The following is a 26,107-nucleotide window of genomic DNA, read 5'->3' on the forward strand; positions in this document are numbered from 1 at the left end:
TCTCAGATTCCAGCCCAAATCTTGAGAATCAGAACTCCTGCAGTATGAGGTCCTGGGATCTGCATTTTTAACGAGTTCCCAGGTGTGTCTCATTTATAGTGAAGTTTGAGGACCACTTATTAAAGAAAAAGAGTCCTATGTTGAATCTGTATTGAATGCAGATAGTAGATATTGTCAATAGAACTTGCTCTATAGAAATATGTGCCAATACTTGTGTTTGGAAACAATACACTAGAAAATATTCGATAAGCTTGACGTAAGGTATAACTGGCTTTATTTGACGTTAACAAGAAACATTCTCTAGAATTACTTCAAAAGTTCGGTAGGAGTCTTTTTATTTACATTATTTATAATTAGGGTGATCCAAGAAAAGATCTAAACAGAGAGTTATAAAAAGCAGAATGGACACCAAACATATCATGAGCACATGTGCACTCAGTAAATATTAGCTGCCTGAATGGTACACTTAAAGTTACTTTATTTCCTAAATAAAAGGCAAAGGACTGATTCCTAATCTCTCAGGCTTTCTTCTTTCTCAAATATCAGTTGTATTATGGCTGTTTGAATATTAGCAATTATGACATCTGTAATTTCTCTAAAATATTACCTATTTGTTCATTTAGTCAATAAATATTTATTGGTCATTTTCTATATGCCAGGACCCATGCTAAGTTCCAGGGATATGGTAGTGATCAAAACAGACTTGATATATATTCTGATGGAGTCTTCCATTGAAGAGGACTAGCAGCTTAGGTGTTTGGGGAGAAGATTATCTGAACATCAAGGAAACCTTAGGAAAAGTACCAGGAACCTCAATCACAGGCATCAGCTTGGCACTTGCCTCATTTTGTTCAGCTTTTCAGGTGATATTGGTTGGGTTGCTGATGTGGTTCAGAAAGTAATTTCTGTCTTTCCCAGTTGGTCCTTTTACTCCATTTGGAGTACACTGTTAAATATTTGGACGGTTAGATGAATTCCTGCTTACCAACAACATTTCAATGTACAGAAACCAGAATCTATTACCTATTATCCTCACTGCAATCTTGCTCCCACCCTGTCAACTCTCTAACACTTCTCCAGCCAAGACTGATGAAACATCAATCCAGTGAACACTTCTCGATCTTCTCTCATCTGACTTCTTAAAGCCTAGCTCTACCCTTCCTCTGCCTCCTTTGTAGGTTTCCTCTCCTCAGTGTCTGGAAAAGCTTATATCCCAGAGTTCCACCTGCAGCCCACTTCACGTCTTGCTCTACCCCTGAGTGATCTTATTACCCCCACATAATGATATCACTTCAGATCTACACTGTGAGGCCCATCTACCAGATTGCTCTTTTGAGCCATGGAGACTCCTTTATCATTGCCAGCCAGCTCTTCCTCTCCTATTCTCTGTCATGAGAAAGGCAGCCTTTCATCGTCTTCCTGTTGGCTGAGGCAGATACCTGGGTTTCCCAATCTTCCTCATCCACACGTCCATTCAATTACGACAACATGTTAAAGTTCAAATATCTGAAATGTTTCCTTCTCTTCTAACTTCATTGCCCCTTCGTTCTGTCCCACTTGGTTTCTTTCATGGATTACTCCAACAGCTCACTAACTAGTCTCCTACTTCCAGAGTCAATGTGACTTTATCTTTATTTATCTCATTTCTATCATGAAATTGATATCTTATTCATCTTTATATCCCAGCCCCTAGGAAAGGGCATAGAACATGCATAATGTTCAACGAATGAACAAACCAATTAATGTTTATAGCATTAGTAAAAGTATTGCCTATTATAGGTGTATAGAGATGGTTTTGCGTATTAGTATTCATCTTAAATAAGTTTTTCAGGGGCGCCTGGGTGGCGCAGTCGGTTAAGCGTCCGACTTCAGCCAGGTCACGATCTCGCGGTCCGTGAGTTCGAGCCCCGCGTCGGGCTCTGGGCTGATGGCTCAGAGCCTGGAGCCTGTTTCCGATTCTGTGTCTCCCTCTCTCTCTGCCACTCCCCCGTTCATGCTCTGTCTCTCTCTGTCCCAAAAATAAATAAACGTTGAAAAAAAAATTTTTTTTAAATAAGTTTTTCATACTTTTTTTTTTTTACTTTTCCCATGATTCCACATCCATTGGCATAAGTCTTTTGGTTGTCTTGGTTATGTTTGTTTTCTTCGATCAAAAGCCTTAAATTTACCCTTTCATTGGTCCGAATTCACTATCAGTTGTCAACAGGAGCTAACATGAAAAAGGCAAGGTGCATAAGATTTAACAGCAACTGAACCAGACTTCTTGTTTCCATGAAATTACTTAATACGGGGCTTTCCAGTCCTCTGTGGACCCACTAGCCAACAGAGTGTTTTGAAAAACCATCAGAAAAGAGAGGCTGCAGAATTCAAGAGACTGAGCGTGTGAATAGAAGAGAAACAAAGTCTGAGATCTTTCTTCATAACATTTACTTGGGGTCATAAAATTTTTGTGTATCACAGAATTCAAGAATAAATTATTCTTCTTGCCCAGTATCATTAACACAATTCTAATGCTTAGAAGTAGTAATATAATCATATACTTAGTGTACCAGCCTATAAACATTTTTAGTTCTAAATCTATATAAGCTCTCACAGTCTTTAACTGACATCTAAAATTTGCAGGGAATATCATTTAAAGAATATTGCAACACTGATGTTTTAAAATTAGATTGTTACAATACTTTTTAATGTCTCCAGAGGAATGTAAATACTATCATAGCTAATTACCACAGCTATAGTTTATGCCCACTATTACACATTTTAAAAAAATACATGTAGACACACTTCCTGAAAGGAAATTTTACATCATTTTTCCTTGAATTCATATGTCTTTCTAGTTTCCCCCATAGAATTTATCCTGTTATAACATGCTTTATGTTTAAAAGTCTTTTCACATTGTCCCTCTTTTTCTGTGACCAAAAGGTATATATACAAATTTTAATTCTCTTGTTGTAAGCTTTAAGTATTTAGATATTTCCTGCTGATTGTTTACTCATTAGAGTATAGAATAGTATTTGATCAAAATAGCATAAGTCACAAATTAGTAAACAAACTATTAAATACAAAAAGGTAAATTTTAATTATTTACCTCTGTTAAAAAGATGCCCCATACATGGAGACTTGCTATTGTTATTTATAATTTCATGAATAAATACTAGTTATTGCCAGGAAGAAACAAGATTCAGCAAATCAGCAGAAAAATTTCTACCATATAGTGTGTGTGTGTGTGTGTGTGTGTGTGTGTATGGTTATATTATGTGTACAATTTATGCTAAAGAAATATGTTCACAAGAAAAGGTTGTAATAGACATGTGTTTTCTAATAACAATGTCTCCATTTCTTAAAACCTTTCAAACTTATTTACATGCAAAATATCACGTCAACAAAAAATTATTTTTGGTGACAGATCACCCAACAATTTAGGTCTTCCTTCAGGGTTGATTTAAAGCAAATTATTGGAAACAATCTGACATGGAAAAGGAACTATGAAAATGACTTTTACTTTTTAGTGAGAGCACCAATATTGAGAGTTGCCTTTTCACTTTGTACCCTGGAATCTTTGTTATACCCCAAGCAATACAACACAGTAGAAGCAGGATGGATGAAAGCTGTCATTTCCTTTTGTCAAGTGGGGGAAGGGACACTGAGAGAGGCAGGAAGCAGCGGACTTGCCTGTCCCATTGCGGACACCTTCAGTGTAAAGACAACTTCTAGGGCAGATCTCTGAGACGAGAAGGAACAAATGGAGGTTGAGAATTTGAAAATTGCTTCCTTCAAAGCCACCCTTGAACACATACCTCTTGGAAATGTGGAAAGACTTTCTGTAACCCCCAGGACTGTACTTCTGCCAGTTGGAAGATGAGAGATGCCAAAAACATTAGGTCAGTGGCAGAAAGTACAAAAAAAGTGGGCAACAGCTTGAAATAAAAAGAGAATAAGGACCCCAAAAAATATAGCTACTGAAATGTAAGCAACAGTTTATTAGATTGTAAAAAAATTATTCTACTTTAAAAAGTTATGTTGACTTCTGATTTTGATAGCCTAATATGCATTAAATCATCATGATTAGACTCTTGCATAAAAAGGATCATTACTACTGAAAAGTTAACCCAGTTTCAAGTTCTTCTTTATAGTTTTTGAAAATAGGGGCACCTGGGTGGCTCAGTCGGTTAAGCATCTGACTTCGGCTCAGGTAATGATCTTGTAGTTCTTGAGTTTGAGCCCCACGTCAGGTTCCATGCTGACAGCTCAGAGCCTGGAGCCTGCTTCAGATTCTGTGTCTCCCTCTCTCTCTGCCCCTCCCAAACTTGTTCTTTGTATTTGTCTCACTCTCTCTCAAAAAAATGAATAAACATTAAACATTTTTTAAAAAATAAGGACACGTCGGTGGCTTAGTTGGTTGAACATCCAACTCTTGATTTGGGCTCAGGTCCTGATCCCATGGATGGTGAGACTGAGTACCACGTCGAGCTCTAAGCTGACAGTTTGGAACCTGCTTGGAATTCTCTCTCCCCCTCTGTTTCTCTGCACCCCCCACCCTTTCTCTCTTTTTCAAAATAAATACACCAAAAAAAAAAAATCAAAATAAAAACATTCACATCTATACCAGTGTAGCTAAAACCTACAAAATCATTCAATCTTTCATTCATTCATACATAAACAGGCATTTAAAACTATTCTGCAGACCTACTACAAGTCAGTATGGAAACAAAGATTAAATATCTTATCTTCCAATAACGTACACTCTAGTGAGGGAAAGTGTGCAGCAAATAGCCATCCAGTGCCCTGTGGTTGTAATGAGACAGGTATGATGGTGGCAGAAATGAAGAATACAGGAAACACAGATGGTGTCACAAAGGAAGTGGCATTTGAATGAAACTTAAATGCCCAGTGGTGGTCAGAGAAACAAAAGAAATAACCGTGCAAATGTTTGCAGGTGGAAAACAGCCTTGCATGTGGTAGGACACAAAGTTTTGTGTGTTTCAAGCATAAGGCCATATTGTGAGGGGATAATGTGATAAGACGGGAGGAGACAGAGATCACAGAAGTTGTATACACTGTGCCAAAGACTTTGAATTTACACATGATGGGAAATCTGAAAAGGGTTTAACTGAAAGGGATAGACAGATCTGCATGTTAGGATGTTCATGCTAATAGGATTCTGGAAGGTGTATGTGAGTGTGAAGGCAGGAGGCCAATGAGGAGACTGGTGTAATATTCAGCACCCAGACCAAGATGAGCACCCAGACCAAGGTAGTAACAGCAAGGTTTAGCAGTGAGGCAAGAAAGACAATAAGGTCTTATTAATGGATTTAATATGGGAGAAGATAGGATACTCTCCATACCCAAATAAAAGTGATTTAAATACTAAAGAGTTTATTAACTAACAACATTGAAGTCCAGATAAGCAGCTCTAGGGATAATTAATTCAGTGGCTTTCCAACATAATCAAGAATCCAGCAGCTTTCCGTTTTGTGCTTTACATGGCAAAGGTTTGACATTCATCCCATGCCGTATCTTCATGGTGGCTGCCGAAGCACCAGTTATCAGATCCTGTGTCACCACAACCCAGACCAGAATAAGTTCTTCCGGCATGTCTCTTTTTATTGGGGAGTAAAACTCTTTCCCAGGGGGGTCGTTTCTCACATTTTGTTACTCATTGACTTAGACCTATCAACTCTGTGCTCCATGGTATGTGGAAGCATCCATGAAGAACCTGGGCTCCAGCACCTGAACAGCATCGTGCCTCTGGCTCTCAGGCGGTAAATCAACAAGGGCCTGCCCTCACTCTCATCTCTCTGGCCTCTGAGATAGTAACTTTCCGAAGAGATGAGTGAGGAAATAGGATGAGATTTGGAACACATAAAATTTGAGGTGCCTACAGAGCATCCAGGGAATATTTGGTGGAGTCTGGGAATCATAAGCAGATAGCAGCTGGTGGCTGAAGTCGGCACAGATGAAATTCTTAGTAGGAATGTGAGGAAAGAAAAAAGCAGGAAAAATCCCTGGGGAACACTAACCTCTAAGAGGAAGCCAGAGAGAGAAAAATCAGCAAAACACATCAAAAGACTAAAGAGAAAGAATAAAAATACTCTTGTCGTGAATTCCAGAGGAAGTGAGCCGGGGGTACACAGTTTTGTGAGGCTTCGGCACATGCTATGTCCCACTGTTATGCACTGTCACACTACAAGTGAAACAAAGTAGCTGGAATTAGAGAGTGAACAAGAAAAGTTGATGGGGTGCTTGGGCAACATGCTTTTTATTTTGCTCAAAGCATTTTGGACAGGCCACTCTGTTTTTATGTGTACGCTGATGGAAAATCTTTACCCTGCTGTCGAAGACGTGGAAGCCTGTTGTTCTAGAAGCTCATCCTGAACACACAAGGCTGTCCCACAAGGGCTTGAGGAGTGCAGAATTACTGAAGTATGACGGATTCCTTGAACCACAGCCTAAAATCTTCATCTGAAAATGATAATAATAATAATAATAACTATGATGATGATGATGATGATGACGATGAAGGTTCTGCTTAACGGCTGCAGAGAATAATGTCACGGGCTATAAAATCTTTAATAGATTGCTCATAATTTCTTCCTTCCTTTCAAATAAAACTCATGGTCCTTTTCGTTCAGAGAGTTCTTGGACTATGACTGGATCTCAGTTCCACATTCCTCATAACAGAAACATGGAATGGGGGGTGGCAAGTGCCTTTAACACCATTTTACAGGGGAGAACCCAGAGAAGCTTAGGAGTGAGTCACATAAGGTCATGAGATGGGCAGCCTCAGGCCCAGAAACCATGTTCTCACTCCCATCCCCAAGTGACTCTGCTCTAGAGAAAAGCAACCGTGTGTGGATAAGCTTACAGCTTTCAAAGAGCTTTCCCATCCGTTTTCTTATTTAACTTAATGCTTTGTTGCCATCTTGCCTCAGTGTTACATTTCCCAGACTGAGTTCATCCCAACAATTTTTTCAAAGATTAAGAACCCTGATCACAAATTCCTAAATGATACACTTGCTATCCAGAAGTCAAAGTAAGTAATGATAGTATCATTTCTTCTTTGGTTGAAAACCTTTTTTAAAAACATAATTTAATTTTTCCAGATGAAATTAAACTTCTCCTGGAACAAAATGATAGTCAGTGTTCCATTCAGGCAATCTCACTTGGAAAAGTAAATGAATCCATTTGGATTTGAAACTTCTTTTTTTTTTTTTTAAGATTTTTTAATCTTTATTTATTTTTGAGAGAGAGAGAAAGTGACAGACAGAGCGTGAGCGGGGGAGGGGCAGAGATGGAGAGAGACACAGAATCTGAAGCAGGCTCCAGGCTCTGAGCTATCAGCACAGAACCCGATGCAGGACTCGAACTCAAGGACTGTTGAGCCAAAGTCTGACGCTTAACTGACAAAGCCACCCCGGTGCCCCTGGACTTCAAACTTCTGAGTCATGTGGGTTTCCCTGATCATTCTGCTCTGAAATCATAAGCCACTTCCTATTCTTCTCATGACAGTTTTATTTGATTTATTTGACAATAAGTTTCATGTTAAAAAAAATAAAAAATAATAAAAAATAAAAATTCAAAAAAAGAAGATTTATAGTTACTACTTCTTATTTTTCCTTTCCTAAAATTTTAATTTTCCTCCTTTACTTAGAATAAGTTGCAATCACTCCCTTTCAGTGTACAACTACAGTATTTGAGCTCAGTGATCAACTCCCTTATAATTGGAACAATGCAACTTAAAATAATAATAAGACATCATTTCAAATTTTTCGGATAGGCAAAAGGAAATAAATCGTTAGCACCAGGTGTTAGCAAGTGTGTGTAGGAGCAGGGACTCACATATTACTCAGGGGAAAGAATACTGGTGTAAGCACTTGAAAAGTAACTTAGCAAAACTTAGTCAAGCTCAAGTTGTACATACCCCATGACCCAGGATCTCCCCTTCTCGGTGTCTCCTCTAGAAAAACTGTGACAGGTGGGCACAAATAAACATACACAAAACTGTTCAGTGCAGCATTGTTGGTCATAGTGACCAAACAGAAGCAACCTCACTGTCCTTCAATAAGGTGAATTTATAAACTGGTATTTAAGATTCAGCAGTGGAGGTGAATAGATTCCTCCTAAAAACGTCTACATGTGTAAAATCTCAAACACCTATTGTTGAATTTAAAAGTTGCTCAGAAATTTTTAAAAATTAAAATAAAATAAAGTTGCTCAAGAAGAGTATAGCTATATATATGTGAAGTACATATATATATATATACATATATATATATATATATATATACTTGATATGTGAAGGTCAAACATGTGCACAAAAACATGACCTCATACACAAAACATAACCCGTAACCATGGAAAAGCGTTACTAGGAATGATATAACCAACTTTAGGATGCTGGTCCTTTCAATGGGTGTGGAAGGATAGGAGGGCAACACTTTAGTATCACCCATATTGCTTTATTTCTTTCGAAATTGAAAGCGATAGCGAAATAAAGAGGGGAAATATTAATATTGTTTTAATCTTGGTGGTGGGTAGAGAGAGTTTATTATATGTTCTAGCTTGCCCTATGTTTGAAATATTTCACAGTTAGAAATTTTAAAATTCAGAGCTACTTTTCTCGCAGAAGAGGACAAAGATAAAAAAGAAAGCAATGACTGAATTGGGAGAGAAAAAGTTTGGAACAGGATTTGGCAAAACTTTTCTGTGAAAGGCCAGGCAGTAAATATTTTTGACTGGTGGGCTCTACCATCTCTGTCCCCACTGCTCACTCTGTTTTTGTGACACAAAAGCAGCCGTAAAGAAAATGTAGCTAATAGGCATGGGTGTATTCAACGTGACCTTGTTTACAGAAACAGACCTCAGGTTGCGGTAGGCCCACGGGCCATAGTGAGCTGCAGATTACAGTTGCTGAAAGCAAGTGGTTTTAGCAGACAAGCGATCTAGGCTAGGAGGAGGAGGCCTGAGCCAAGGAATATCCACCGCTAGTTGGAGAGCTCAAGCACAGCCTCCCAGCCCAAGAATCCATGTGGAGATGAAGTACCTTTGGCTGTTGAGGTGCCAGTAGTAAAACTCACAAAAATAATCTCTAAATGCTAACCCTGTTGGGGGTTTTGTTTGGAGTTTCCTGTTTGATTTGGATTCTGTTTTCACTGGGGCCATGGGAGCAACTTTGTCTCAGATGTGTGTGCTGACATTCAGCCTTGGGTGCTCCCCTTCAACCTTCCAAAGATATCCTAGAATTCTCAGGTCACAGAAAACGTTCGGGCCGCATCCCCCCTTCCACTAATGCACAGCTCTGTACTGTCTTGACTCGACCTCTAAAACTCAATAAGGTCACTCTGGGAGTGAGTTAATCAGCTTAACTGAACCCTTGGCCTTTGGTCACTTACATACACCTTTTGGCAGGGAGGATTCAGCACTGCCACGGCCTTTCCTAGAAATTAGGAAGCATTATTGCTCAAGCTCTTATTGTAGAACCCCTGGACACTTCTAGGAAAGGTTGACAGAAGGGGCCAGTTATTCTTTAGCTGCCTACCTACTACCCTGGTCTGTGTAGCCCCTGTTCTGGTATCAACAAAGGCCAGGCCCGGGGGGTGTTACTTAAGAAGAAAGTGCTTCTGGGGCGGCTGGGTGACTCAGTCGGTTAAATGTCCAACTTCGGCTCAGGTCATGATCTTGAGGTTTGTGAGTTCGAGCCCAGCGTCGGGCTCTGTGCTGACAGCTCGGAGCCTGAAGCCTGCTTCGGATTCTGTGTGTCTCCATCTCTCGGCCCCTCCCCTGTCTCTCTGACTCTCAATAATAAATAAAGGTTAAAAATTTTTTTTTAAAGTCAAAATAAAAAAAAAAAAAAGAAGAAAGTGCTTTTGCTACCTCTCTCTCCCCACAGCCTACTTTGACCAACCCCGCTGCTTAGCATATCAACATTTATGGTCCTGGCACCCCTTGCAAATTTATAACTTTGTCAGGCCACAAGGATGGTTAATAAAACCAGCAAGATTTATTTACGAGTTTCTTCTGAGACAAGCCAAACACAAGATGTGAGGGTAAGATGAAAGATGTTCGATGCAAACAACGAAATGCAAATTGTATGCATTTCTCTGAGTAGCAAAGTGATCCAAGGCAAAGCTGGACTCTGGAGTGCTAAATTCAGGACCTGGTGGGGCCACCGACATGTGTGTGCAAGTGTGTGTGAAACAGTGAACTGAAGAAAGAGGCATGCCTGTTCTCTCCTGAGGAACCCCACACACTTAAGGGCCACTGTAGTATCGGCCATGAGCAAAACCTGGCTCAGAGCCTTTAGTGTGCCCTTGAAGTGAAGAGGATACAGCCTAACAGCGGCTGCAGCAAATACCTCTTGCCTACTTACCTGTCCTGACACTGAGATTCCAGATCCTTGACAACCTTCCTGTTGCTATGTGTGAAGGAGTAAAAAGATATGAGATGGAGGAAAGGAAAGAGAGGAGCTTGGGTTGATCCCAGTCACCTAGCTCTCATCAGCCTCTTTTCTTGGTCTTGAAAATGGGAGATTTGCTTTTCTTCTTAGGTTCTTATGGGGCATAACTTCTAAGGGTGATTGCCAGATGTTTTGAAAATGTTTCCAAGTGTTCAAAGAATGCATGTTGTTAGTCATCACATCGAATACTGTGACTCGAAGGGGTTTTGCCCCAAATTGATCAGAACATGTTTTAGTTCTGTTCTCCCTGACAACAGCTAGGACCTGTTGAGTGAAAGCATGCATTTTTTAGCCTATCAGAGATGCATGTGAAGCTGCTCCTGGAACTAGGTATGGAGGACCAGGGGTGACTCTGTAAATCTTTCCTGGCCGGGACTTACAAACTTTTGGTTGTGTTTACTCAGAATGTTAATAATTTTGGAAGTTATTAAAATGGAACCAACATACTTTCTTTTTAAGAGACTACTGAGATCACAAATCATTCTGCAAATATAATAAGCTGTGTAAGTTGAATGAGTCCAATACTCAATTGCTTGCCATGAGTCTGCTAGAAGCATGGCCATTTTAATATGACAATTCGTGTTGGAACTAAGGAGGCATGAGGAAAGTCCTTTAAAAATTCGGCCTCATAATTTCAGTAATTGCATTGCACGAGATGTTTTTACAAAAAAAGAAAATCTTTCCCTTTTTCCCCGGTCTGCTCTAAATGTTTTTACTTCCCTTGCCTCTTGTCATTACATTTATCTACCTCTGCACTCTCGTCAGTGTCACTGCCTGGAAGAATGTTCTTTGGAATTTAAGCCACCCATTTACCTGTTACTTCCTGGGCATCCCCTGCTCCCTCTCCAGGAGGAACTGATGCTCTTTCCTTGTGCCCCTACCCCCTGGGGGCACTGGTGCCAATGGAAATCACCCAAAGCATTTTTTTTAAATACAGATCTCAAACTCCACCTCAACTCTACTGATTCAGAATGTTTTGGGGTGGAGGTGAGGAATCTACATTCTAAAGCATCCCAGTGATTCAGAGGTTCTCCGTCCCAGGATCACCACCATGGAAACCTATGCCATTGTGTCTCTAAAACTATAGCACTGTCAACTGCATGCCTTTCTCTAACTTCTAAATTGCAAGCTCAGGGGCGCCTGGGTGGCTCAGTCGGTTAAGCGTCCTACTTCAGCTCAGGTCACGATCTCGCGGTCCGTGAGTTCGAGCCCCGCATCGGGCTCTGGGCTGGTGGCTCAGAGCCTGGAGCCTGCTTCCGATTCTGTGTCTCCCTCTCTCTCTCTGCCCCTCCCCTGTTCATGCTCTGTCTCTCTCTGTCTCAAAAATAAATAAACGTTAAAAAAATTAAAAAAAAATAAACTGCAATGAAATGCATGGCATTCATGGTTCCTTCAGCACATATTTATTGAGTACCTATAATGTACTAGGCATTGTTCTGAATGCAAGACATAATAATGGAAAATAGGCGGTCCTTCCTTCTTGGACCTTAAATCGAGTTGGAAGTCAGACAATGCAAAAATCAGTAAGATTATTCAATTCTATAGGATGCTAAGTGCCATGGAGAAAACCAAGGCAGGGATGAAGGAGACAATGAATGTCAGGGTTATGGTGAAGTTACCTATTAAGGCCTCACTGGGGAGGCGATAATTGACCAAAGACTTGAAGACCGTAGGAGAAGGCCATGCAGATATGTGGGAGAAAGGAAAACATAAGGCTTTAGAGCAGAAAAATGCCACATATGTTCTGGAAACAGAGTGAGTGTTGCTGGAGCAGAATGAGCAAGGGGGACAGTGTAGGTGACGAGGCCCGTGAGGTAACGATGGGGACAGCAGATCTTGTCAGGGCTCATCTGACACTGGAGGAATTTTAGCTTTGTCTCTGTGGGAGGTGCTGGAATTCACAAGGCTTATTAAAGTTTATTCCAGAATAAATACTCAACAAAACTTGATGAATGAAGGAATTCTCTGCTAGACGATTTGCAAAAGCCTCTTGTGGCTTACACTTAGACTACTAATAATGACATAAAGAAATATTTTAGCATGAATATTTTAACACCACTATTTTTAACAATGAGATAGGTATACTCACCTAGAGCTAGCATGCCTGGAGCCAGGATTCAAATACTTCACATACTGGCCATGTGATCTTGATAAGTTGTGAAGCCTCTCAATGCCTCAGTTTCCTCATCTATAAAATGGGAGAAATAATAATAGCTATTTCGTAGAATGTTGACGATTAAATGTGCTTATACATGAAAGGAAAATGTAAGAGCAATGTTTTTTTTTAATGTTTATTTATTTTTGAGGGAGAGGCAGAGAGAGCCCACAAGAGCAGAGGAGGGGTAGAGAGCAAAGGAGACAGGAACCGAAGTGGGCTGTCCTCTGTGCTGACAGTGGAAAGCACAATGCGGGGCTCCAACTCACGAACCCTGAGATCATGACCTGAGCCACCTAGGCGCCCGAAGAGTGATAGGTTTTGAGCACCAAGAAATACGAACTATTATTATTAGCAGAAATATATTTAAGACGTTGATAATACTTCAGAGAGTTAATATACTTACTATAAATTTTAGCCATGATGTTTATGCCTGTTATGTAATTAGTATACACTCTACAACTATACAATTTTTATATACATATAACCACATGCCATTTTGTACATGTTAAAAGGGTGTGCGTGTTAAAGGGATGAGAGCCTCATGCAGTTCTACAAATGCTAAAATACCCAGGGAGGCAATGAACACATGTGAGTATGACAAGGGTGAAGAAGGAACTACGGGTGTCGGGATATAAGAATCATCTCTACTGAGAGGCATTGCTGTCCCTTGAGGGTATTAATGTAAATATTACAATGGAAACTGTGACTTAAGCTTCAGAGACATCAGTTTGCTTTCTACCAAACATGTTTCAAAGGAAGTTTTCTTCCAGCTCCCATCCCTGCACACTTGTGTCACCAGGCCCTAATACGCAGACGGAAGATACAATCTATTGCCTTGTCTAAGGCAGTTTTAATACAGCCTTCGTTTCTTTTTTTTTTTTTTTTTCAACGTTTATTTATTTTTGGGACAGAGAGAGACAAAGCATGAACGGGGGAGGGGCAGAAAGAGAGGGAGACACAGAATCGGAAACAGGCTCCAGGCTCTGAGCCATCAGCCCAGAGCCCGACGCGGGGCTCGAACTCACGGACCACGAGATCGTGACCCGGCTGAAGTCGGACGCTTAAACCGGCTGCGCCACCCAGGCGCCCCCAGCCTTCGTTTCTTAATTCACAACTGGGAAGTGGTTTCCACTATAAGAAACTAACTCATGACTCACTTGAATTAACTTGGATATCTTCGTGCAGATGTGAAATGTGATTTTTTTATTCATAGCAATTAACAGAGGTGTAAATACTACTTTTCCTAACCTGTGGCCATTCCTAAGTTTAGTACTCATTATTTATTTATTTATTTATTTAATTTATTTATTAAATAAATATTTATTTATTTATTTATTATTTATTTTGGGGAGAGCACAAGCTGGAGAGGGGCAGAAAGATGGGGACACAGGATCCCAAGCAGGCTCCAGGCTCTGAACTGTCAGCATAGAGCCCGAAGGGGGCTTGAACTCACGAACTGTGAGAGCATGACCTGAGAGGAAGACTGACGCTTAACCGACTGAGCCACCCGGGCGCCTCCCCGCCCCACCCCGCACCAGTACTCCGCACCAGTACTCATTGTTAAGAAACTTGTGGAACCATACCCACCTTTCCTTTACTTCTTGTTAATTTTCTTGATCATATCCATGCCTAGGCGGTTACTTTCGGTGGCTCTGGAGGCAGATGCCTGGCTCGAAATCGTGGGACATTCTTAGCCATTGTGTCACGTTGGGCAAATTACTCAATGCCTATGGGCCTCAAGTGCCTTCATTACAAAGTAGGGCTAATATATGCCACCTCCGATCCACCGCTGTGTTGAGAATCAAATGAGGTAGACGCGTGATGCGCCTAGGGTGGCACTGCGCAAGTACTAAGTGAAAATGCAGTGACATTTCTTGACTATTACCGGCGCTGCAGCAAACTGGCTTGCGCTATTTTGGACAACATTGGCTTTTTAATTCTTCATGAAACCACGAAGGCCGGCTGCCCGCCAGCACCCGCCACAGACGCCCCCTCTAACTCTTCTCTCGTTGCAGGATGTTCTGGAAGCTCTCCCTGTCCTTGTGCCTGGTGGCCGTGCTGGTGAAAGTGGCGGAGGCCCGGAAGAACCGGCCGGCGGGCGCCATCCCCTCGCCCTACAAGGACGGCAGCAGCAACCACTCGGAGAGATGGCAGCACCAGATCAAGGAGGTGTTGGCCTCCAGCCAGGAGGCCCTGGTGGTCACCGAGCGCAAGTACCTCAAGAGTGACTGGTGCAAGACGCAGCCGCTGCGGCAGACGGTGAGCGAGGAGGGCTGCCGCAGCCGCACGATCCTCAACCGCTTCTGCTACGGCCAGTGCAACTCCTTCTACATCCCGCGCCACGTCCGCAAGGAGGAGGAGTCCTTCCAGTCGTGCGCCTTCTGCAAGCCCCAGCGCGTCACCTCGGTCCTGGTGGAGCTCGAATGTCCCGGGCTGGACCCTCCCTTCCGACTCAAGAAGATCCAGAAGGTGAAGCAGTGTCGGTGCATGTCGGTGAACCTGAGCGACTCGGACAAGCAGTGAGCACCTGCGGCGGGACGCAGCTCGCCCCGCGCGCCAGTTGGCTGGGCCGCCGCCGCCTGCGTCGCCGTCCTCTGAGCCCACGCACGCGCTGCCCGGTGGCCCCTTCCGCAGCAAGCACGTTTCCGGGGGCCCACGGCGCCCTTGTCACACGCGCGGGCCACAAGCGGAGCTTCGCTGCGATGTGTTCCTGACCGACCGCGGGCCTCTCCTATGCGTCCCAAACGGGCTGCGTTTCAGGCCCGAGGGACGTGGCGGGAAACCCACCGTCCACCAGTCAGCGGCCGGAGAGGGCCTTTCCCGGGCTGCCCTGCCAATCCGGCAATGATGTTTCCACCATGTGGAAAAGCGAGTCTTTCCCTGGCCTCACCCTACACTCCAGCTCCCCCTTCCCAGGAAGTGAACGATGCGGCCCTCACGCCTCTCCCGCTGGGCCAGGGCCCTCCAGCTGAGAGGTTCCCTTGGGAAGGGAGGGCTGTCCTCGCGCTGCTGTGATGCGGTTCTGGACGATGTCCGGACACAGGGAGGTTCTTCTAAAAACCCAATACTGAGAAGACGACTTGAGCCACTGGGATCATGAAATGGGCTTCCCTGGGGACCTTGCTCAGCAGGCCACACTCTCCCCTACCCCCGGCCCCCACCACCTCTTCCTCACTTCCCCCCCCACCCCCCCCCCCCTCTGTGGACTCAGATGAACCCTGATGTGCATGCTATTATTGCTGCAATTAGAATATTATTACACACAAAGGTCTCCATATTAACGCTGGTTTTGTAATTGACCTGTATTGTAAAGAGCTGTTAAAAAGCACTATAGACCTATCCTTGTATTGTTTCACGTGTTTGGACTCTGGCTTTGCAGCACTATTCTGAGTCAGGCCCACAAGGTGTTTCACTCAGAAATAATGCCTAGTCAGCAGTTCATTGTCATGCACCTATTCTTAGATTGGGCAGGGAGACGCCAGGTGATTTTACCTTGTGATTTGACAATGAATAATATTTCACTGAAGGTCCTAAAGCATTGCAGCACAATATAGGAAGTGGATCGGGATGGAAGGGTGTAGGGAGGGGACTCACTGGGAAGTCATTAAGGGGGAACTTAAAAGCCCTATGATATTTAATATGCATATGTGGTGTGAGAAGTTATACTATTTTACTGCCATGACACTAAACAAAAGATATTTCCCGGTAAAAGAAATATTTAAAAGTATAAGGAGTCAATTCACTTTGTGGTGTAGGAGGAAATAAAAAATAAAATACATAGAACGGAAAGCTAGTTAAACTATCCTACAGAAGCTTCCTTTTCAAAGAATGGAATTTTTGAAAAAAACAAAAAGATGACCAACTCATTTTTCATTTTTATGAATCGTTGAGGTTTTCATGTTGTGAACTCTTGGCATAAGAAAGTTGACATAATTTATCATCCTGAAAACTTATACTTACCTTGAGTCCCTTTGCTAGATTGCCCCGCAAAGACTTCCCTGTGAGTAACGTTTATGGAATCTGTAAATGTGAATTAGATGCCATTGGCGGGAAGCAGCACACTTTGAAGACCTTTCATTGGTAATTCCCCCGAGCACTCAGGCTCAAGTGCTGTTGCCAAAGGCCCTCAGAAAAACCCATTTCCAGGTTTGTGAGACCCTCTACAAGCTGCTCGGAGAGCTGAGGCTTCCTGACCTTTGACCGTGATGGGGGATCTGGAGGTGTTCACCTGGAGAGCAAGGTTGTGGCATGACAGTGAATCCATCTCCTGCCTCTACGCTGCGGGTTTCGTTTCTATCGCTTCTGTAACTCCATGAGACCTGAGCAGAATGTGCTGTTGCACAAGAGGGCATTGGTTTTAGAAATGGTTATACACAGCCCTAACTCAGGAGGCAGAACTCAACAGAAATCCTTGAAGGCTGGAACCTTGGGATAGAGGGAAAGAGTGGAGAGTGTGTCCAGCTTTCGAATTTATTTTTCCAGTTAATGGAAAACCTCAAGCCAGACTCCGTGCAGGGCCCACAGCAGAAACGCTGTGAAGGAAGGAAGTCCACATGACTGTACCTGAGGTCAACGGAGTAGAGTAGGGTAGGGGTGGGTGGGAGTCTCTGGCTGACCACAGAGGCAACCCTGTCATTTTATTAACACAGAACCCAAGTAGATAGGGGAAGGATTAAGCTATGAACTCACGGAATACAAACATGAGCACACACTCTTTGAACCCAACTGTGGGAGTAGCAATGGAAGCAATATGATATGCTGCAGTGTGAAGCTCCTTCTGGGGGTATGTACAAAGTTTACCTTACAATGGCTCAAATTGTATTTAATTGTTTTTTTTTGTCTGTTTATAAATGAAGAAAAGCTATAAGTATAATGTAATTATTTTATAGGTGTACTATTAAATTATAGAACAAATAAAGATACTCTAGGATTATATGTGATCCTGGTGTGAAGTGCCATAAAAGATGGGATTCAGAACTTGTTCCAGTGGGCAATGAAGGAGCACTGTGTTCAGAGTGCTTTTGTCCAGTCGTGGTGAATTCAATCCTTAGTCTACATCACGCAACCAATCCCTTTGGGGCCTGGCACCATCAAAGAGAATCAGAATCAGGCATTCAAGGATCAGAGGTGAAGGGGATGGCTCTCAGTCCTGGTCTTGGGGAGTTTCCAAGCCTCTTACAGATTGGTCAGCAGCTGAAGACAGAATTCTTGAGCTCTTCTCATTGTGTTCTTTGAATAAGAAATACAGAAGTTCATCTTCCTTGTAGTGACCAGGGTACCGCATTTGTCTCTTCAACAAGCCAGAATTTGTCCTGAGTTTTGTCCGTTTTCACAATCACCTTTCAAACATTTCAACATTTCTTGATATCACAGTGTTTCTGTTTTTCAACCAATTGACTTATATGACATTCACGTAACTCGATTATCAATAAAAAGTAAACACTATAATAAAATTGCATATGGTTGATTTACTCTATGGATTTCAAAGGAATGAAGTTTAACTTAATAAATAATTTATCTTAGTTTATTAAATGGGGCAGAATATTCCACTTAAATGAGGATAAGATATTTCAAGTCACTTGTTTCTGAAGTTGGCTGATAGATTTTTAAGTTATAAAGTCAATGAAAATGAATTTTTGCTCTTGAGTGAACAACATAAGAATGTATGTATCCCTAGAAAGTTCCTTTGATGATTGATCTACACCACTGATGATTAGCTCTACATCATCGATAACCAAGAAGACAAAATCATAAATAATACAGTTAAAACTTGTTTATCATTGGATTATCATTTGAATCCTTCTTTTTTTAATTAAAAAATGTTTATTTATTTTTGAGAGAGAGAAAGAGAGATATAGCGTGCAAGCGGGGAGGAGGAGAAAGGGAGACACAATCTAAAGCAGGCTCCAGGCTCTGAGCTGTCAGCACAGAGCCCAACGCAGGGCTTGAACTCATGAACTGCAAGATCATGACCTGAGCTGAAGTTGGATGCTTAACTGACTAGGTCATCCAGGCACCCCACATTTAAATCCTTCTTAACCTCTACCCACCCTTGCCTCTTCCCCCAATCCTACTGCTGCTACTTCTCAGGCACAGCAGTCAGTGATGCCATTTACTATAAGGGGAAAGTGGGAAAACAAGTAGTTTCTGTTGTGGTGGTGGTGGTTGTACCTGTTGGCATTTCTGGGTTGTTGGTCTCTCTATTACTTAGTCTGGGATACATAAGGGAGGAGGGCAGAAGCAAGGGAAATCCCTGTAATGTCATTCCTTAGATCCCAAGTTTCCTCCTTGATCTGCCTTTTTTTCTCCACCTCTTAGAGCCTTATTATATTGGATATATCTATCAAATATATATATATACATTTATATGTATATATATGTGTATGTGTGTGTATATATATATATATTTTTTTTTTTTTTTTTCCAGAGTCTATAGTGGGAGAAGTAGGCAGATTGTGTCTACTCCATGTTGTCTGGAGCCAGAAATCCTATAAATCTTTGTAGATGTACTACCTATTCTCTAAGGTTTATGGTGTGTAAACCTTATAATTTGGTGTTTATATTATGTATAAACAAAGGCCTCCAACATACTTGCCTTATATCTCTCATCTGTTACTATTACATGATGTCAATCATATGGTGAATAAATATGACATTTCACAGAATGTCCATAAAATCCAGCCTATTTCAGATTACATCTTGGTAAAGGATGTAAGAACTTGCATAGACTTGGGGCACCTGGGCGGTTCAGTCAGTTACGTGTCCGACTTCAATTCAGGTGATGATCTCGTGGTTCATAAATTCGAGTCCCGCATGGGGCACTGTGCTGACAGCTCAGAGCCTGGAGCCTGCTTCAGATTCTGTGTCCCTTTCTCTCTTGGCCCCTCCCCTGCTCACCCTCTGTCTCTCTCTCTCAAAAATAAATAAACATTTTAAAAAAAAGAAACAAAGAACTTGCATAGACTTGAGGGCAAGACCATAAACATAAACCACTGTTCATCCTATGGGAACGCCAATGGCATCCACTTCTCTTTCCTGATAGTTACAGCTAAAAATATATTTCCTACATCAAGTGATGAGTGGTGTTTTAACCTGCTCTAGCAAAACAAAAACAAGCAAACAAAAAAACACATTGAGCAAAGTAACTACAATGGGGCTACTGTCCTATCACCTGCCGTGTTCTGTTTAATTTTTGCAGGAAATGGTCTGATGAAATACATGGGGATATGATAGGAGTTACCATGATATTCAAGTCTTTGAAAGTTTCATTAATTTACTCCATTCCCTTTGGGATTCAGCATTGTTTTTCATTTACTCTTTTTGCTGAGGTAGGAAGCTTTAGAATCCCTACTTGCCCCTCCCTACTACATTCGTGCTTACTCAACAAGTCAAGGAATTAATGTGAAGGTTCTTCAAACTACCATGGGTGTCCCTACCAATTAGGCATTTGGAGATTAGGGGAAGGACCAATAGATGAGTGGGCCCTCTGAGGACCAGACCTTGGCTAGGACTCTGATGGCCCTTATATATCCCTCACTTTAATATGGAGCCATGTTGGCTTACTGGGTCTCCAAGTATTTGTGTAAATTCAGAACCAGTGTTCAATAATCTTCAAAAGTTATGAGTATTCCTCTTTATCACCATAGCACATTTACCTTAGTAGGTAGTTCTAAATTCCCTGGTTAAGTACTAGGGGAATAACAAGTGAATATATATGCCTTGGTATTGAAGAGTCCTTACTTCTAAAGACTCAGCCCCTCCTTCAGCCAATGGGTTCCATTCTGATCTGGAAACTGAGCAAGGAATTATGATTTTTACTGAGATACTGCCCTGTCTCTGACAATCAATCATTGATTTTTTTTTGGCTGTATAAATTAAATAATATCCTTGTTGGTAGCCCATCTATATCATATCCAGGAACACCATGTTCTATTATCCAACTCCAAGCTGGGATTTTCTGGATATCACTCCAATCCCATCAGTCTTTGCCATAATTTTGCCCACAATACTCCTGAAAGTTAAGCACTGGCATCTGGCTTATATTATTTTGAGATCTTGCTCGAAATAATATAAGATCCATCAGGGAGCCTAGTTTTGTAGCATCTCTTCCTACCACTAGCTCTGGGCTACAGACAACAGGCATGGCTGAGCTTCTCAATGCTGCTGCTCTTCCTGACACAAACATAGGCAACATTGCTTTGGTGAATGTAGGCTCTCCTGGGACCTTCACTGGCTGTTGGTTTTTTTTAGCTTCACACAGCAGACACATAGAGAAGCATGCCCACTTCTCTAAGCCTATGAATACTTTCCTCCACCATATACCATGGAAACTCTTGAAATTTTATTTCATTGAATATGGATCAGTTTTTGTGATACCCTGAGAATCAGGCTAGTACCTTATCATCATTCCTGGGGTGTTTGCCACAACGTTAAATCCTTAATCATGGGAGAGTGTTCCCATGGTTATGTCCAGCTTAATGTTCTGCTCTCCATCCCTGATCCGGTACCCTCAGGACATGATCCCACACTTACTTTCCTGGTTCCTGCAGTGACTTCACTCTCATCCCTTACCTGACCCAGCACATCTTGAGTAGGGGTGGGTGCCTAACAAGAGGCCTATCAGGTTCAAGGGAATCGGGGAATCTGAGATTCTTGACCACATTTACCAAGGTATTCCCATCCCAATTTCAGGGGTTAGTCCTTCCTTATTAGGCCTAACCTCGGCACAGAAGACTTGCTGGAGCTAAGAATCCAAACTTTTCTAAAGCAGCACCATTTGTACAATTGAGTCTGCCTGACTGTAGGAGACTAATTAAACTCTGTCAGACCATATTGCTTTTGTATTCTGAATGAATTGGTCATAAATCACCCTGAGTCTTCAACAAATCAATGCCAGTTGGAAGTTGTTCCCCAATTCCAAAGTCCTTAAAGTCACACTGTACCTTATAATTCTTTTTTTCATGTTTATCTATTTCTTTCGAAACAGACAGACAGAGAGACCAGGGGAGAGACAGAGAGAGATGGAGACAGAGAATCCCAAGCAGGCTCCATGATGTCAGTGCAGAGCTCCACATGGGGCTCAACCCTGAGATCATGACCTGAGCCAAAATCAAAAGTCAGACATTTAACCAACTGAGGCACCCAAGTGTCCCATGTACCTTATAATTCTTAAGCACCAAAAGTATTGCACTGTCTAGGAATCCCCACACCAACATCCCACCTCAGTTTATGCCTGGGAAAAATATTAACAGTTCATGCTACAGCATGCCAGGGCCCTGTCAACTGACTGGCAAGTGATCCATCTCCAAATCCTGTGTTAGAGTACACTTCCTGGGACCACTCCTGGAACTATCTTAGATTGGTTTCCCAAACTCTGAGACCAAGTGTTTTGTGCAGAAGATTTATTGGGGAGTGGTCTCAGAACATAGACCTGTAAGGAAGTGAGGAAATAGGGTTGTGTAGCAGGAAGATCAAACTGGTTGCAACTGAGGTCTCATCTGATCCTATGTGTTCTGGTGCTGTGATAGTGATTAGAGTTGTCCCAAATGGGAGCAAGGAGGACAGGGGTTTGGATCCCACATTAGCCAGTCACTGGCTTCAGGCATCCCCTGGAGGAAGCAGGCATTCTCTTTCATTAAGGTCCCCTCTTGGTGAAGGATCCAGCTTTGAGCCATCAGCAGCTGATGTTCATTGGGGTCAGGGGGTGAGGTGAGATGGGATGGGTACCTCGTACTCTCATACTCTGAAGAGAGCATCTGAGTAGACACCATAATTTCCACCTTTGCATGTGTGTGTGTGTTAGGGGAGAGAGGACAGAGTATGGGAGGAGGGGGGAGACAGTAAAGAATGTGGGTGACCTTGAAAGAGAGGCAAAGGAGGTTCCACTTGATTGGATAGGAAATAGAAAATTGCTGACAAATTTGACTGAGGATCATTCCAGTCACAATATGCAAGATGACTGGAGGGAACAGAATCCATATCCAGACAGGCCAACTCAGTAGCTCTTATAAGAAGTTAGACTGGAGATTAGGGCCAAAGTAATAGAACTGAATCTGAAAGAGAAAAGTACATGAAATATTTGCAGAATTTGGTGACTGAGGAGGAGTCTGTTAGTATAAAAGATGGGGAACCCCACACAAGTGAGGTGATGATGAGGGTTTTTAGAGACGTTAGGTCTGCAGTGATAGTGAAATATTCTATTTTTAATTTTTTTTAACGTTTATGTATTTTCGAGACAGAGAGAGACAGAGCATGAACGGGGGAGGGGCAGAGAGAGAGGGAGACACAGAATCGGAAACAGGCTCCAGGCTCTGAGCCATCAGCCCAGAGCCCGACGCGGGGCTCGAACTCCCTGACCGCGAGATCGTGACCCGAGCCGAAGTCGGCCGCGTAACCGACTGAGCCACCCAGGCGCCCCTGATAGTGAAATATTCTAAATAAATCTGTCCCATTTGAAGAAATAGGACTGGAATAGAGCAACAAGCTACACCTGGACAAAACTAGTAAAGAAGCGAAATCATTATTAAACCCATGAACACAGGTGAGACTCCCAAAAGAGAGTGAGAGAATAAGGAAAGAGAGAACAAAGTTACATTTGGAAATACAGATGACCCTTGAACACAACACAGGTTTGAAGTGTGCAGGCCCACTTCTACACTTTCTTTTTTCAATAAATACAGAACAGTGCTATAAATGTATTTTTCTTTACTCCTGATTTACTTAACATTTTCTTCTCTCTAGCTTACTTTATTGTAAGAAAGCCATATATAATACACGTAACATAAAAAATATGCGTTGAGCCCCTTGGGAAGATGGCAGAGTAGGAGAACTCTAAGCTCACTTGTTCCACATTTACAACCAGATATCACTCACATCTAATTAAAAAAGAAAGAAAGAAGAAAGAAAGAAAGAAAGAAACCAGAGAGTGATCCAAAGACTGGCGAAAAAAAAACCTCCACAACTAAATGTAGAGAAGCTTTGGGGCGACTGGGTGGCTCAGTCGGTTAAGCGGCCGACTTCGGCTCAGGTCATGATCTCACGGTCTGTGAGTTCGAGCCCCGCATCCGGCTCTGTGCTGACAGCTCGGAGCCTGGAGCCTGTTTCAGATTCTGTGTCTCCCTCTCTCTGACCCTACCCCGTTCATGCTCTGTCTCTCTCTGTCTCAAAAATAAATAAACGTTAAAAAAAATTTTTTTTTAATGAAGAGAAGCTGCATCTAAGAGTTTAGAAAGGACAGAAAGTGTGGTTGGGAGCTGCCCGCAGGAGGGAGGGCACTGTGGGTGCAGAGAGGGGAAAGCACCAGAGAGACCACACAGGAAAACAAATCTCTATAACGTCTGGCCTGGAAAACCAGAGGAGCTGAATTCCATGAGTTTGTATAACCAGTAGGACTTGGAGCCTGGAGCTTTAGAAGTCAGCTGACTCAGCACTGAGTGATCCTGGAGAGCCAGTGATAGCCCAGTCCCTGCCCTTAAAAAGACAACAACACATGGAGAGGCAACAAAGAAGTGGCAGTTTGTACAACGGGAGGGAGATGTGTTTATACTGATTTTGGAGTGTGTTTGGGGACTTTTATGGGAAAAAAAAGTAGCTGGCAGATTCCATTTTCCTCCCCTGCCCCCTAGCATAAACACAAAGCCATCTGCAGGAAGTGGTGTTGCAAAACACGTGCTACCTAACAGCTAAAAGTGCACCCTAGGTGCACGATGAGGACTTGCCCATTCCAAGCCTGTTGGCCTCAGCCCTGGACTCGGTGTAAATTTTGTTAATGTTGTGTTGCACCCTACCCAGCTACCACCTCCACACACCATGCCTTTGCAAGCACCATGCTTTGGGGTATCTATGCTAGGACTAATGGCTCAGTGCAAATTTGCCCTGCCCAGGTACCCCACACACAGACACTGAGTGCCCCCAGCCATCACCACCACTGTCATGTGCCCACCAGGCAGTAGAGGATATGACCCAGGATTAGTAGCTTAGTGCAAATTTTCTAATACTTGATGGTTACCAGAGGGGAGGTTGGTGGGAAAGATGGATAAAATAGGTGATGGGGATTAAGGATAGCACTTGTGATGAGCACCAGGTGTGGTATGGAAGTGCCGAATCACTATATTGTGCACCTGAAACTAATCTTACACTGTATGTTAACTATATGAAATTTAAATAAAAACTTTTTTTTCTAATACTGCTGCCTCACACCGTCTCAGTGCTGGTTGGCCTGGGTTTCAATAACATCATAGAGAGCAAGCACAGTCCACAATAAGCAGAGAGTCAGTGCAGATATCTGGATTGAAAGGAAAAAGCAACCCAGACAAAATAGCAGGATGTAAGCAACACACATAGGAGATTCCCCTGAAGGGTCAGGTCCTGGTGAACAGGGGACACTCCACCGCAGGGCACTACATGGCTTCTTTAAAAAGCCCCTACTTTTAAGAGCAGATGTACCTGACTTTCCTAACACAGAGAAACAGACACAGAGAGGTAGACAATGTGAGGAGACAAATATGTCCCAGTTAAAAGAACAGGAAATATCACAGTAGAAGATCTAAAAAAACAGAAATAAGTAATATGACTGATAGAGAATTTAAAGTAATTATTTTAAAGACACTTACTGGACTCAAGAAAAGGGTAGAGGACACCAGTGAGATCCTTGGCAAAGAGATTCAAAAAAACATATCAGAGATTTAAAAAAAAACTCAGTAAATGAAATTAAAAATATGATAGATAGAATAAATAGTAGGCTACAGGAATGTATCAGTGACCTGGAGAATAGAGTAAGAGTCAAGCTGAACAGGTGAGAAACAAACACTACATCATGAGAATAGATTTAGAGAGCTCAGTGACTCCATCAAGCATGATAACATTCCCATTACAGGGATCTAAGAAAAAAAAGAAGAGAGAAAGGAGTGCAGAAAATGTAGCTGAGCAAATAATAGCTTCCCAAAACTAAGAAGGGAAACAAAATCCAGATTCAGGAGGCACAGAGAGCCCCCAACAAATTCAACCCAAGGAGGTCCACATCAAGACATATAGTAATTAAAATGGCAACCAAAAAAAAAATAGTGAAGGAAAGAAGTTTAAAGGTTGCAAGAGAAAGGATGCTTATATACAAAGGAAACTCTGTAAGACTCTCAGCTGTGGCAGAGTGGATTAAAAAAACAAACAAGACCTATCTCTATGCGCCTACAACAAGCTTTTTTTAGATCTAAAGACACCTGCAGATTGAAAGTGATGAAATGGAGAAACATTTATCATGCAAATGGATATCAAAAGAAAGCCAGAATAGCAACATTTATACTAGACAACAGCCCAATAAAAACAAAGTCTATAAAAAAGACAAAGAGGGGCACTATATAATCATAAATGGGACAATCCAACAAGAAGATGTAATAATTATAAATATATGTACCCAACATGAAAGCACCCAAATATAGAAAACAGTTAATAAAAAACATAAAGGAACTAATCAACAGTAATACAATAATCGAAGGGGA

General features: G+C 42.1%; 1 protein-coding gene across 4 annotated transcripts in view; it reads left to right on the top strand.

Moving 5' to 3' along the window:
• GREM2 (gremlin 2, DAN family BMP antagonist) overlaps positions 1 to 18,061 on the top strand; it is a 111,602-nt gene extending 93,541 nt beyond the window's left edge. For all 4 annotated transcript variants that reach the window (XM_047840959.1, XM_047840962.1, XM_047840960.1 and 1 more), the window contains one exon: positions 14,630 to 18,061. In XM_047840959.1, coding sequence (XP_047696915.1) covers positions 14,630 to 15,137 — 508 coding nt within the window. In that variant the 3' untranslated portion in view covers positions 15,138 to 18,061. The remainder of the gene's footprint in view (positions 1 to 14,629) is intronic.
• Positions 18,062 to 26,107: the final 8,046 nt, after the last annotated feature.

This window comes from Prionailurus viverrinus, chromosome F1 (genome assembly GCF_022837055.1).
Source record: "Prionailurus viverrinus isolate Anna chromosome F1, UM_Priviv_1.0, whole genome shotgun sequence".
Lineage (NCBI taxonomy): Eukaryota > Metazoa > Chordata > Mammalia > Carnivora > Felidae > Prionailurus > Prionailurus viverrinus.